This window comes from Genypterus blacodes, unplaced genomic scaffold, assembly GCF_046128005.1.
Source record: "Genypterus blacodes isolate CSIRO-AG114 ecotype Tasmania unplaced genomic scaffold, CSIRO-AGI_Gbla_v1 ptg000067l_1, whole genome shotgun sequence".
NCBI lineage: Eukaryota > Metazoa > Chordata > Actinopteri > Ophidiiformes > Ophidiidae > Genypterus > Genypterus blacodes.
In genome coordinates, this window is record NW_027466879.1 from 7752381 (window position 1) to 7768160 (window position 15780).

Consider the following 15780-nt stretch of genomic DNA (forward strand, 5'->3'; position numbering starts at 1 on the left):
TTTTACATGCAGTCACTTTATGATCCAGGATAAAGAAATAACAGAAGACACACTGCAAAAAGAGAAACTGTTATTCCCCACACCAATCAGGATTATCCCCGTGATCATTCAACTAAGCCTGACGTTTTGAGCGTGTATGATGTTTCAAACCCTTGTCTGTGCTACAGTTACAGTTCTCAGTCATTTTACTTCACATTTACTTAGCAACAGACTTCAATCAATTCATGAGGGGTCTGATTTTAATACACTATGTTATTTAATATTGACAATATGGGGTATTGTTTTATCATCAAAGTACATTGTCTTTGCCCATTCCTGATGGGTCATGATTTTGCAGATTTGCAGATTGGAATTCTGTGATAGGTCTTCATTCATTTCATTGATGTTCTCTCTATAATATCACCACCATGTTATAATCATAAGAAGAGGCAACCCTCTCATTCTGCACAGTAGTCCATTCCACCACAGAGCTCTGGAAGTCCCAAAGGAGAATCCAACCCCTAGCTAGGATTTTACTGTGAGAATGTGAGTCCAACTGTACATTGACTATCGCTCACCTCTCACAGAACCAACCCTAATACAAACCCTGATTCCATAAAAGTTGAGAGGTTGTGTAAAATGAAATATATTACCCTTCTTTATTAAATTAGTTAAGTTAAGTTAATGACTTAAAAACTACAAATACAAAAATGTAATGTAACTTCATTTTATTTGCAAATATAAACTTCTCTTTAAACTTTATGCCTTCAACATGTTCCAGAAGGGAGGGGGAGGGATGTTGAAGAATGTTCAAAAAACATGCAGCATGTAAACAGGTTCATAGTAACAGGTGATGGGTATAAAATAACCATTCTTAAAAGGACGGCTGTTTAAGAGTGGATGGTTCCAGGTTCACCAACTTGTGAAAATTAGTTAGGGCAAATATACCAAGAGTTAAGAGAACCATATTTCTCAACACATGATTGAAAGGAATTAAGGGATTTCATATACAAAGTCCATAATATTAAAAGATTTAGAGAAACCTGAGAAATCTCATCGTAACGGTCAAGGCCAAAAACCACTGATAACCTTCAAGCCCTCAGTCGACACAGCAATAGAAACCAGAATGCTTCATCTTCTTCCAGAGTTCCCAATTTTAGGGCTACGAGCAGCTCTGCTACACTCTTTTAGGGTGGCAACTGTGCTAACAAATGAAATGAACAAAACACTGAAACAAAGTGTGTACTCAGTGTTGAGACTTAAGCAAATGTAAAAATAAAACCATACTTATGTAAATATAAAAAAATTGTTCCTTCTCTCCTTTTGGATCCAGGTCCAGGTGACTGACTACACTGCAGATTTTCTTTCACTGCTCCACCCAAAGCTGATAATAATAAAGTGTATTTAGCCAATCAAGATTTGTGTGTGTGATGCACTAAACAACGGTCAAGTTTAGACACCTGATTCAGCTGGATAGATAGATGGAAAACATGCACAGCTGTGAGTCACTAGGAACAGGGTTGAGAGCCGTGGAGCTAGCTCACCTAGCTTAGACTAACTATTGTTAAAATCCATTTTAAAAGGTTTTAGAATTTAGTAACAGAGCATCAATTTTCAAAACCTCCACCCACTGATGTTTCACTGACCTTGAGCTTGTTATTGTGACCTGAGTGGCTCTGGTAAGGATCAATATTCAGAACTACCTGACAAAACATTTGAACTAAGTGGTTTTGGTGGGATTGCAATGTTCCAACAAGGACAACAAATTGCTGATCTTGGTCTATCACTATTAGTGGGGATCTTCTACCCACAGTACACAGTGAAAAAGTTCCTCAAGGCTTGTCCTCACGTGTGATTTGTGTGTGTGTGTGTGCGTGTGCTACTCCATTAGTCATCAGTGTAAGTGCAGGTGCCGGTGTTGGTGTAATTGACAAAGTAGTTCCTCTTCTGTTGGCTCCTGGATCTGCTCCCTGGATGGGGTTGGAGAACACACAAGAATAGAGTAAGAGTCACTCTGGACACTAAGGACAAAATAATCTAAACGCACAATCAATTTACCTGAACATGAGCTGCACAGACGTTTCATATCTTATCCGCTCCACTTCTGTTACAGAACAGCTGTGACTACGGTCCCACTTATAGGTGAAGTTCTGTTCCAGACAACAAATAATATCCATTAAGATGTAGTTTATAATGCTTGTTGTCTGAAGGATGAGTTAGTAAATTGAAAATGTATAAATCATAGCCTAGACCTAGATTGGCCATCTCCTCGTGCAGTTGGAGGGAAGTGAACTTCAAAGTATTTATGATAAAAAATATGCCGAAAAGAAAATGTCATGGCACACTGTACTGTAAATGAATGAGTGAACCCACCTCTAAAATGAGTGCCACAAAGACGTTGACCCACATGACAGATGAGGTGAACCACCAACACACAAAGTAGATCTTGGCCCACCTGGGGTATAAGATGAATCAAAATCATCATCAACATCGTCATCATCATCAACACTCTTCTCATCAACAATAACATGACAGTAAAGTGTGTGATGTCTTACTCAGTGGTGTATCTGCTGTACACATCCATGAAGGCCTGCCAGTTGTTGACCACCATGACATCGTACAGCAAAATGACAGCAGCCTAACAGAGGGGGAGAGGGGAAAGAAGCTATTCCTTTCTACTACATTTTATGGAATGAGGATGTTTATGATTATAAATAGCTGTGTCATTTGACTCGTCTGAGTTTGGACTCACAGCGAAGTCGTCAAAGTTGTTGGGCCAGTAGCCTAACTGTTCATAGGTGCCACACTCCACGCTGTAGTTAGTGCTGGTGTTATTCATGCTGAAATGAGAGACCACACACACACAGACACAGACACAGACAAACACACACAGACACACACACACACAATTTTGGATTACAATCAAATCATCGCAAAACAAGAGGGCTTCACCTCACACTGGTAAGTACGATGGAAAACCACGCATTTTTTTGAAAGAAGTGAAAAATGTTTCAGATTAATGTAGAGAAGCTAAGCATCAAGATATAATAGAAACAACTGCAAATTCAAACACTCGGAAAACAAGGAGGCCTCTAACCAAAATAAGTCTTCAGTCGCACAGGTCAAGCCAGACACAGAAGATGTTGTAGAGATGCATGAACTGAACCGAATCAGTTTTTAATGTGTGCAGGAGAAATGACTGTACCTATGTGGTGGAGCTTTAATGGCTCCTTCAAACAGCCAGATCCCCAAAACAGCAAATATATAGTACACCACCTACAGAGAGACAGCAACAAAAGGTAGCATCATTCTTCTTGATCTGGTCCATGTACACTGATGACATAATGAAAGACTTGGAACGCCAAAATGTTTACTTGGAGGTTTTAAATGTTCTGTTGTTGTAGTGACGAGTTAAAAGAGTACAAACATGGAAGGGCACTCATTAGAGCGAATACCCTTACCCAAGCTACACAAGTCTTACACACCATGTTAAATAAGCATTGTGAAAGTGTCCTTTATGTTTATAAGCTTACTGGTCCCATTATTGCCATGTTATTTGTCGGGGTGTCCAATGTGAAGCGAATGAGATATATGGTATATGTTCTGTAACTCACCACCAGTATTCCTGCAAAGGCTCTGAGGTTTTTCACCAAGTCCAGCAGTGTGCTTGCAACTAAAGCCATGAGCTGAAGAGGAGGACAAAAAGATGCATCAGAATGGAACCCAACACAAACATTCATTTGTTGCCTCGTCTCTCTGAAGAATCTTTCTATCGTAAAACAAAATGCTGACATCTTGATATTGTGCATTGATATTCATGGGTCTCCAGCACAAAGTTTTACCTGTAGCGTTTTAAGTTAGACCCTGATTTGACAAGTAGGTGTAGAGGTTATAAAAAGTAAAAGGTACCTGGATAAAATTCCAAGTAAAGGAGTGGTGGCTCAGTTTGCCAGTACAGTTCATTGTCAATTGTTGTTTTATAACTGCATAAAACAGCAACACTACAAGGGAGAATCATTTCCTTGTGTTGGATATGCTTCTAAACAACTGTCCACTTGGTATAATGGTAATGTATTGATATATTTTCATCCACTTCACGTCTAATAAGTGAGAGAGAGAGGGAGACGCCTCTTCATACCTTGATATCTGGGATGATGCGAAGGAAGCGGAAGACGATGAGCATGTTGACCAAGCGAACCATCTCCCATAGAGACATTACACCATGAGCAGCTGGCACCCTGTTGGGGCACACACACATACAAAAACACTTATATGTAACTCCAGTGAGGATGATTACAACTGATCCGACTAATTTAACATTTCTTCCAAAATACAACGTTTGATTAGTTTAACTTTCACTTAGATCTGACAGAAACTGGTTTATTTCTGTGATGGAATTTCCAGTTAAAAACAAGAAAGAGAAAATGGGGCGCAATGAAAAGAAGACAATGCAAACTTACCACTGAGAAAAGGGACTTCTATAGATGGCAAATATAATGATCTGGAGGACCTATAATGGTGAACAAAAGATCTGTGATGAAGTACAGAAAGTAACCCAGTGCTCATATGGATATTTTACATTTTTCTTTACCATGACAATTTTTGAAATGTGCATGGCTGTTTGACCATTCAGGGTCTGTATTCATAGCCAAAGTCAAACGGACACCACAGAAATTCATATTTTGGGTGTCCCTAGCGAAAGTTTCATATCATTTGCTTGTGTCTGTCTCAACTTAAGTTTATTTTGACAGTTTGAAGCCGCTGTGTTTGTCTTGGCAGTATGTTTTGGGCAAAGTCCCTGCCGGTCAGTGCACATCAGGCTCCCCTGTGTAAATCCAGAGCCAGGGGAGGATATCGGAATATTTAAAATAGAGCATTATGTATATAAAATATATATACCAATCTCAAATGAAAAAGACTATCATTAAGTACAGTTTGCGCCAGAGCTGCATACATTTTCACAACTGACAACTGAAAAATTCTAATAAGTTAAGATAAGATAAAAGTATATATATATATATATATATATCCAGAGGGAAATTACTGTGCAACAGTTACAGTACAGTGGATAATAAAACAAAGAATCACCTCTAGTATTTGGCTGGATGAAGTGGGATGGTCAGTTTTACCAGTGTGGGGTCAATTGTAATGTTGGCAGATATAGAAACACGCACTTACAATTTATTGCTCCTTTTAACCTATACTGGCACAGAAATTATGACTAGCAACCATTCATGTATCCGCTGTGCTTTTTCTAGCTGCACACCTTTTCCCCATCACCCACAACTTTTGATTTTTATGTAAGAGCAAGAATATGTAATAAGTATTTTTATGTAATAATGCCATGTGAGTTTTACCAGTGATGCAAAATGTAACATTTACTGAAGTGGGAGCACAGAGCAGCTGAACTTATAACTGACAATATTTCTTCGTGGGCATAATAACCATCAAAATAAATTGGAATAGCAGTGTTACCAGTAGAAAGATGGTGAGGAAGCCGTCAAAGACGTTGTTTCTGTAGGAAAAGTATCCTCTCCAGCCAAAGGCAAAGATCTTTGCAGACATTTCAAACAGGTAGTACAGGATGAAGCAAAAGTTGATCACCTGACAATGAGGACAGTGGAAATAAAGGTCAGTGTTATCAGCTCGTTTCATTAGCATGTTATATCCTCAACATGCGAGGTGGCAGCGGGAGCCACTGAGTCCTGGTGGTGGAGAACCCCGGCTTCCCTCTGGGAAAGCAGCAGTCTATTGCTGAAACAACCACGGTGCCAATTACTGTGCCACAAGGTAAAAGTAGAGAGCAGAGAGCAAATGTGCAACCAGTTAGAAATCAGATACTAACCTCCAAGTAGTGGTCATCTCTCTCTGCTGTGGACTTTTCAGAATTCAACACCAGAATCGTCTGAAAGACACATGAGAAACATTATAGGGTTTGCCTGCCATTTGAATTACTCAATCTGTGTATGTGTGTGTGGGAATGGAACATACACCTATACACATGACGTTGGCCAGTGCCACTGCATTGCCAAATATTGTGAGATAGTAGTGGCTGAAGATCACTTGAAGTTTCTGCACGCCTTGAGAGTTGTACTCAGGCATGGCAGGGTGCTGCAAGACACACACATAACCAAAGTGACAAAAAGATCTCAAAGTAACATTAATTGTTAAATAAGGAGAGGACATACCTCCTTGATTCTATCCTTATCCAGTTCATCAAACATCTTGCTAAATTGCTCTCGATCCATGTCGCCAGTGGTTGCATACTGCTGTGCCTTCTAACATGATGAAGGTAGAGATGGTAGAAGAATAAAGAAAGAGTGAGAAGAGACACATTATTATTATTATCTCAATATGTCCTCACCAATATAACACCACATCAAAAAGCATTTCCTTTTGGGGGATTGTCTTGCTTTTGCCTCTCCATTGTCACTTTTATTTGCATCAAAGTAGAAATTGATTCACAAGCACAAGAAGATTGAAATCTCTGAAGTTGAACTGACTTGGTGTTATACTGTGATGAGTAATGACGCAGTTGTTTGCCCTTAATTGTTTGAGCACACATACACATTTTTATTTTCGTCTATTTGTTTTATTCAATAGGGACCATACATATAGACGCTGTCACATAGAATGTAACAGATAATGTAAGGATTCCAGCTAAAGCTTATTTGGAGAATTTGTCCCTTGATAGGCTAAAAGAGAAAATTACATCTAAATGCATCTAATTACACATTAAATGAAACAGATAACTACATGACATTGATTAATAAAATAATAAATTGAAAATAGTTGAGTCATTACATTTACAGTTACCTATCTGGCAGAGACACATGTGTCATGTGATGGGGTCACACCCTCTATCTACGCTTTTGTGGTTGAAAACTGAAAGGGGCAGTATCTTCACTAAAACTCTTTAAAGAGAGAATGGCTGGGGCTCTAAGATAACAATTGGTAAGTGTGTTTGAACATTTGCTTCTTTCTTAGGAAGACAAGCTTTGTTTTTGGTTGAGCTGACCACTTCCTGGTTTCACTCTGAATTTCAATAGATGGGAGTTACACCTCACACCTCACATCTATTCCATTTCCTGTGGAAAGCCAAAAGGGGCTGTTTCAGCGGTGGTAAAGAAGTGTGAGTGATCAGTTAGCTCTGCGATAGACTAGTGACCTACCCAGGGTGTACCCTGCCTCGCGCCCAATCAACCCTGGGATAGGCGCCAGCACCCCTGCGACCCTGAAAGGATAGGCGGATGAGAATGGATGGATGTATGTATCGCCCACCAGGCCAGCTCGGGGAACTTTGTGGATGAACTGGACATGCTATTGTCAGCTATTTATGAAGATGCCAGCCCATTTGTGGTCATGGGAAGTACACGAGGGATACAAAAATCACAAGCAGTTGACTTTCTCTCTGCTTTCATCATTTGACCTAACACCTGTCTGCACCCCTAACACAAAGCGGGTAAAACACAGGATCGCAGTCTTGATTTGGAACACTGTGTTAGTGTGCATAGTCTGAGTGTGTATACAGAGAGTACTGTCAGCTCTGACCGTGATGACTGCCTCTTTGTAGTAATTCTTCATCTGGACCTTGGACATCACCTCCAGCACCGCATCAACAAGTACACGTGCTCTAACACAGAGAATGATGAAACTAAATCAAATTGATAATTGATAATAAAACAAATACCAAAGGACTTGGATAGGGAATTGGGACAAATACAATTGATTGGAGCATTATTCAGTGATGCATAATGCTCTGGTGAGTGTGGCTGTGTGTGTGTGTGTCATACTCAGTGGGTTGTTCCGCTCCCTGGCAGCTGAGTACTTGGAAAGCAGCTCGTATTCCCAGCCGTCTTCTGATGATAGAAGTCTTGACTGACAACTGGAACAAAATATGAATGATTAATAGGAACATTTTCTTTAAATATTTGTGTTCCTGGCTGTGGAGTTGTGTCCAATATCACACACTTAAGCTAACTTAAAAAAGATTTCATACAACTATGCAAATAACGTGTGACTCACCAGTAAATATCCTCTGAACTGGTTATAGATAATGGCTGTGAGTAAGTTCATCAAACAATAGGTTCCTAGAAGGAAGTAAAACAAATATTTTCTGAAAAAGACATTTGTATTTTTCTTCTGTAGAATCATATTTAATATTGTGGATTAAATTAACAGGCATTAGGTAGTGATTAGTACCTACCAATTACACTAAAGGTGATGAAGAAAAGTGAGTAGCCTCTGTGTAAAGAATAGGCAGGGATCATAACTGACGAGACAAAACACAAAAAAAAGATCAGTCTCACACACAATGTCATCAAAGTACAGTGTTAGCAAGTAGTAGTAATACTACCGTCTGGGTTGTTGGCTGTGGTGAGCAGCACCAGAAGAGAGGTGAGGGAATGAGGAAGGCCTCTGAAATACAGCTCCCATTCCCCATTCCTCTCTGTCTCCTGAGAGGAAGCAGACGGGAGGTGTTATGATCTTGGACAGAGAGAGAGAGAGAGAGCTCTCTGGCCAGCTTGGGTGCAAGAGAGGAGGAGAACTCAAAATGTGGGCCGACACAGGGGGCAACAGAAAAGGAAATTTAATAACTGCAAAAACACAGTAACAGAAAAGAGTAGACAACAAAGAGGGATACTCAAAAACAAGAATACAAACACATGGGACAACAAGGGAGAAATAAATGAAATTCAAGCTCATGATTACAAGAAAACGGTGAGACTCAAACACTGTGCAAGAGCGGCTCAGGAAACACGGGGGAAACCAAATCCACTCAAAACTGAAATGGGAGCAAACAAACGGTTACGAAAAAACACAAGGGGAAAAAGCAGACTTACAAAACATGAGGAGCATGGAGGAAGACTGAGGAACATAGTCGGGGAACAGGGGACAAGCAGGGAGGAATCGGGAAACAAACAGTAGCACAAGCAGGAAACAACCAGGGGTGACGCAACGATAAAACCAGGGAACCACGAGAAACGGCAGGGCCAAGACCAGGGCACAACCAGTAGGAACCGACGAGAGGTGAGGGAAGGACGCAGACTAAATACACACAGGGTTGACAACAACAGGGAACAGGTGAGGCGATTGCACAGGAGGAAACAATCAAGTAACACCAGACAGGGAACACAATGGCGAGAAGTAAACTCAAATACGCAACAGAAACTACTACAAAATGAAACAGGAAATAAACACAACACCAAACACCTCACATATCAGTTATTTACAAGTATCGCTGATAAAATGTGATGGTCATTTTTACAAAATTGTATAGTTTAATCAGAATAATTCAATATTTCTGTTGGAGATAGCGTGGTTGTGTGAGTGTAGTGAGAGGATGGGGCGCATCAGCTTTTTCTCTATCTATATCCTTCTGTAACCCCTTAATATTATATCTTGTGAATTGACTGACCATTTCTCTGGCCTATGGACCTCACATGGGTTATACAAATAAAACTGACCTGACTTGACAGAAGACTCGACGTGCTCTGATCTAAACAAATATGTGGTGGCTGTGTTTATGCAAATGTCAGACGTTCTACTTCAGAACCTCCCTGTTGTAAGTACACCCTGCCCCACCCCATTACAAAAACTCTTTGGATCATGCATGATTTACGCAAGTGGCGACAAGTGTCATCTGATCAGATTATCATTCTAAATTGTTTATTGGTGGCATATATTGTTCATTGTGTTATGCCGATAGATGAAGGCTGTGAGGACACGTGTGGCTCACCTCTGTTTTAGTAAACAGCAGCATACCGATCATAGTGAACAGGCAGAGGTGGAGTGCCAACAGCAGGATGACACTAGAGGGACAAGAAACAAACACACACTCTCTCACACAGAGTCTAGAGTCTGTTCTTCAATTATTTTTTGTGTTATTTTCTTTTTGTGGCCTATTTAAAAACACTGTGATCCGATCTTTTAGGCATAACATGTACATTTCAAAAGTACAAATTGGTCAGATACCTGGCAATCTCTGGTAGAGTCCTCTTGATGCACTTCAGTGTCTTTTTCATCAGGGAGGAGTTTTGGAGGAGGAAGAATGGCCGGATGAGTCGTCGCACTCTCAGTTTCTGATCATTTAAGAGAGAAGATGTATTAGTTGTCTTGAATGAAATCCAGCCTACATGTTGACACTGTTTATTGCAATTCTCTGTTTAATTTCACATTGTGTGCTTGCAAACTGTACCACTGGACCCAATATATACAAAGCAACTGCCCCATCACAAACCAGACTGCCTTACCTCATCACAAACCATGCTGACAGATAACATCCAGTCAATGACAGACACGGTAATGACTGCAGTGTAGCCAATCAACCATTTGCTCTTCCTGAATTCCTCCCAGCCAATCAAATAGCTCTGGGGACAGAATAGGTGAAGTGGAAAATAAAAAACGTTTTTTTTTTACAATTTCCCCTCGGGGATCAATAAAGTGTCTTTCTTTCTTTAAGTGGTTCAAATCATTAGGAAATACTCAAAGGAGTGAGACAGGTTTGGTCAGACATAAAACATAAAATAAAATTGGATAAAAAATATTTTGTGAAGTAGAAAACATAGGAGCAGATTTTTTGCAGTTACAGAACTGGTATATTTTTGGAGAAGAAAGATATGGCTCATGAGTTGTGTCCGATCCTGGCTGTGCTTACCTTGACAGCAAGATCAAGAGAAAATATGATGATGCAGATTATCTCGATACTCTCAGTCAAGCCACAGGAAGGCTCCCAGGGTGGCGGGCGATATCGCAGGTCTGAGGTGGCTGTCAGGGAAGAGGGACGCTCCACGAATGCCAGCAACAACACCACTGCAATGGTCAGGCCCAAGCCCCTGGGGACAGATAGGTGGGTTGATGATTTAACAAGTGGAGGGCATATGGCATATTCAAATGTCCCTTCTAAAGATTTAAACATCTCTTATCCTTCACACCTTCACAAACACTTACTTGCCAGTTAATGTGGCGTAATAAGTAACCTTCACAACTATTATGGCATTGATATCAACACGTTTTGTTTATTGTTACAATAGGTATGTTTGCTGGCAGCCATGACATTGGTAGTCAATATTGGACTTGAATCAATTAGGTTCCCAGGACATACCCCCGGTAATGATAGTCTCTAATGACTAATGCTCCAGAGAATCTGCTGGATGTGCCAGTAGGGATTGTTTATATAACACAATATCTACTCCAACAACATTGGTGAGGGCATTATCCTGATCAAATACAGATGAAAGCCTTAGGGAACACTTTAGGGATCCTCCCTGGTTTGTGTTTGAAAGTGCATTTCACCTGCTTTAGGTAACAGTAACCTCCCAAAAGGCGACCCTTGCCAGAATACCAGTTTTGGACATGTTAGGACTGTTTTACTCCCTATTATGAATGGATAAGTTCCCATGTCTTATGTTCTTTCTCTCATTATGAAATCAAATGTGCACATGCTTTGCTCTCTCTTTGATCTCATCATGATCTCCAAAATGTCCTATGACTGTATGCGCACTGCTTTGTAAAATGCTTTCTTCAATTAAGAATGTACAAAAAATTATATTCCAGGTAGGTCAAAATATTTAGTTATATCCATGATATAACAAAATATTTACTATTGCCAAAGACGTTCATGCTCCCCAGATGATGCCATCTTTCATTTGAATGATTTCTAACCTTGCAACACAGTCAGAGGACACTTATCTTCTTTGTCCAATAACATACTATGGGTTTTAAAGATACTAGAGAGAAAAGTAATAAAGAGACTGCAGTATTACATTAGTAGTTCATAGTTAGAGTTATTAGCAGTGATCTATAACTCCATCAGTCCCAACAGAAGACAACAGAGTCTTTGTGTGTTCACTTTCAAACTCTAGGATATTTGAATGTAACAGCATGTAGCATATCATAGTTCTAAACAGGTGTGGCATTGTAGCTGAACGTACCATTGGCATATCCGTGAGTAGTACCATTGATACAGTCGGAGTGAGCTTGCATCAACCCGGTGATTGATGGACCGGTACTTTATGTTAAACAGTTACAACAGACATATTAAAGAAAGGATGGTCATGTTATTATTATTGTTGTACAAATCATACATATTGTAACAAATCAAATGAAGAGAAAACTAACAATGACACAATTGTATGAAAACACTGTCTATGTAACCTGACAGCTAACCTAGCTTTCTATTCCATAAACCAATTACTCATAAAACCCCTTAACATATTGAATGCATTGTTTTTTACAAATATTTTCATACATTAGAATCACCATGTAGTTTATTCCACAGACAAAAACATACAACACTAACCCTAACCCCGTGCAGTGCATTAGTAGGGAAAAACATTGCAGAGTGATGAACTAGTACTTCCCAGAGATGTCCGTTTCAGAATCATTGAGTATCACAATGTGGGTCACAATTACACTAGCTGGCTACATTTAAGCAAAGATTTCCTTGTCTTATTAGAGAGCTTTGGGCTGGGTCGAGAACCGTTTGTTGTTGTGCTTCACTTGACTTCACTCACACAATTACTAAACACAAAAACAACCCTATTTGGAATATTATGAATTACATATGGGTGTCAATGTTCATAATTACCGCCTCTTATCTTTCATCTTAAGAGAAAACGGGAAGGAAATGAAGTTAATCGTTACCTGTATGGCATCCTCGATGAATACGACAGCTTGTTGAATGTACAGGGCTTCATCACCTGTGGTAAGTGAAAACAGGAGCATGGAAACGCTGCTGTTAGTTTGTCCCTCAGACAGACTGAACCAAATCTTTACGTATCCCACGTCTGCAAAGAAAATTCTATTTTTGCTGTCCTAACAAATAACATCTGTACACTGGCTTAGAGAAACTCCAGAAGAGAAGTGTGCTGCCTGTGGGATAGAATGTGTCGACTCTCGTCGCACTTCATAGGAAACAGGATTACAACTGATGATGCCTGATGTTGTCTGTCAAACTGGTTGGACAGGCGGCTTGTTTTTTCTCAGGGCCAAATTGTAACACAAACAAAATGAGAAAACCCATTAAACGTCAAAAGGTGTGGTGCACAATTTTCTATATATGGGCATTATGTACTCAACCCCAAGGGCAAACACTATTATTACGTCATAATAAAATAAATGAGCATGTCACTGAGATTGTCACAGCAAAACTTAAAACCACATTATCTACATACAAATGCAGTATGTGAGACCATGATCTTCATTCCACACAAAGTACAATACGCTGTAACAAATGTGCAAACAATAAAGCAAACATTTACTCTTTGTCCTGATACTGATGCTCTCCTTAGAAGCCTGAATGTTTAATCAAACATAATCAAAGCCTCCTATTTGATTATGAAGTATCTCTTGTGAAAAGGTGACTGTTTGGCCTGAGGTGCCACATGAGGAATAAGGATAAGGATAAACGTTTATCCTTTAGGAAATATGAATACATACATATATGGATTTAGTACATTTATTGGCAAGTGGATATTGAAAATGGGTACAAGAACTTTAAGTTGAAGTAGTTTATGACAAATGCTGTCAGTAACAGTACAATATGATCATCAGGAACAAAAGACAAGAATTAAAATTGTAAATCTGCTAAATCTTATACACACATTTTGAGATAATACTTAAGCCAAGACATTCCATCCTGGAGGTCAAACATTGCTGGCAATTAGTTTCACAGTGCTCATAAGACTGTTTTAAATGACTGAAGCTCTTCCATTAGCACCTACATGCAACCAAACCCGATGACTCAATTGATGCCACACACACACACACACACACACACATACACATTGCTGACTCACTGGTTGTGTCAGCAAGTGTCAGGGTGGTGGTGACTAAGTAACACCTCAAATGGCTGCAGACCGAACTCCACTTACACGCACACTGTGAGCAGAACTTCTCAGACTTTTTAAAGTAACAGAATTACCCCTCACTGTTTGACAGTTCCTCAAAACACTGAACAATTGGATGCCACGATACAGGCCAAGGAGAGGCTAAACCTTGTGCTTTGTAGAAGGTTTTTCAGAAGTGCTAATAAACTAGCATAAGGTATTCAAGCTTGTTGTCCACAAATGAATGACAACAGGCCCAGACTTGTTCCCCTGGTTAGAGAGGCATAACCAGGGGAAATTTGATTTAGAATTTTTTTTTAAACCGTTGGGCAGATGTTAATTTGAGGCCTGTGTTGTTTAGGAATGTATTAAGGTCCCCAATGACATAAAGCCTTGGTCAAATGATTGGAGCTGTGAAACTGGAATTTGTTGCTAATTCATTGGAATGTTCTAAATGTATCAGTAATATTTCAATCAAACGGTATAGAACTGAGTTCCAGGTTAATGGGGGACGACACATGAGCCAGATCATGAGGTGTCAGTCTCGTTTTCATATCTAGTCAGTAGACAGTGAGCTAACTCCTGACTTTAACATCTGTTTGACTGTAATTCACTCATATGGTTCCATAAATCAAACCTTTTAAATTAATTAATTTATTTTGCAGTGATTTTCACTATTGTAGTGCGAGTAGACCTGAACAAATACAGTAAAGGGTACTGTCACTCTAGTTAACCCACTTCTTTATCTCTACAGTATCATTCACTGCCTTGTTTATGGTACCATGAATCTTAAAGTGTGACATCTTTAATTATCTACCCTATGTGATTCTCATGAACAGTTATCCTTACTATTTCAAAATGGATTGCTTTAACTTGTAATCTTAATACCTTATATTTACTGGTTGAAATCTCCTAATGTGAGGGTTTACTGCTCGTTTTATATCATTTTAAATGGAACCCCTTTGGATTTTTGGACAGTTTAAGAAACTTCTAATACAATATCAGAAGCTTAGTTTACTGCCAAGTATACAAAACAGTTTGAATCTCTGTCTGCGTGTTCGTAGAGAGCATAACTTTAAGAGAATACATCTACATAGACGTGGCGTGTCAGGGGAGGCACCTTGATTTGTTCACAGAATGGCTCTGCTGCTGATTCGTTTCAGTGACCTGCGGTCTTTGCGTACTTCAACGTCCTTGCCACAGTGATTCCCAACATTCACAGGCTGGGCTACATTACTGACATAGTGGCTATTTCAGGCGGGTGTATTCAGGGATTTGGACCCGGTTTGGGCTATGGGAACAGCACCTGAGCAGAAGTCCACTCACCTGTGTACCCTCCTTCTACGCCGCATGACTCCCCAGCAGCGGAGCGTGACCCCCCTCGGCTCCTAGTGGTCGGCCCGGGTTCTGTTTCAGACCCTGTGCCATAATCCGCCGTGCCTCCTTTAGAACTTTCGGCCAACAGACTGTCTGTTTCCATCCAGGAAACGGCTTGTTTGGCCGGCGCCGCTTCTCGGCAGGCACACCGAAAGTTGTAGAAGGCGGCAGAGCGGAGGGAAACGGCTGTAAACTGAAAATGCACACGAAGAAAACAAGTGAAACCGAGTAAATCGTTCAGACTGACGGGCAGGAAGGAGGAGGGGAGCTACTTTTAGGAAGTCACTCCTCGACTCTTATTCTTCCTCCTCCTGTCTGATGTGTGACTTGACACACGAACTCCACCTACTGTACACGGTTTACGGTGCAACCAACCGACAAGCCCATTCATCTCGGCGGGGTGACAGTACAGAACTCTGGTTTAAATATGTGTTGGTAAACTAGAGGAAAACACATTAGAATGCACGCAGAGCCTAGTTGAAGGATACTACGGAAAAATCATTTTGATTGATTTGATGACGTAGGTTTCAAAACTTATAGGCCAGTATATAAATGTAATTATTAAAGTGCCACCTTCAGGCACCGAGCTAGAGTT

The 15780-nt window shown here is 40.1% G+C and overlaps 1 protein-coding gene across 1 annotated transcript; it reads right to left on the bottom strand.

Annotated features, from left to right (window-relative positions):
* Nucleotides 1-690: 690 nt before the first annotated feature.
* Nucleotides 691-15468, bottom strand: tpcn2 (two pore segment channel 2). Its single transcript, XM_076155516.1, has 25 exons — nt 15135-15468; nt 12625-12680; nt 11913-11989; nt 10637-10814; nt 10233-10349; nt 9955-10061; nt 9719-9791; nt 8336-8435; nt 8186-8251; nt 8005-8069; nt 7773-7864; nt 7531-7612; nt 6168-6257; nt 5971-6090; nt 5825-5884; nt 5455-5583; nt 4440-4489; nt 4118-4217; nt 3594-3665; nt 3185-3255; nt 2732-2819; nt 2535-2617; nt 2353-2434; nt 2038-2129; nt 691-1949 (listed from the first exon to the last, which is right to left on the bottom strand). The coding sequence occupies exons 1-25, from the start codon at nt 15286-15288 to the stop codon at nt 1874-1876; spliced, it is 2280 nt and encodes a 759-aa protein (XP_076011631.1). The 5' UTR covers nt 15289-15468; the 3' UTR covers nt 691-1873.
* Nucleotides 15469-15780: the final 312 nt, after the last annotated feature.

Bases quoted from the DNA above. Each gene is read 5' to 3' on its own strand.
- tpcn2 (XM_076155516.1), bottom strand. From the start codon at position 15,288: ATGGAAACAGACAGTCTGTTGGCCGAAAGTTCTAAAGGAGGCACGGCG. The intron at 6,258-7,530 runs GTCAGAGCTGAC...TCATCATGTTAG, and splicing joins ACAAAGAGGCAGTCATCACG to AAGGCACAGCAGTATGCAAC. The intron at 2,435-2,534 runs GTAAGACATCAC...CTTATACCCCAG, and splicing joins TACAGCAGATACACCACTGA to GTGGGCCAAGATCTACTTTG.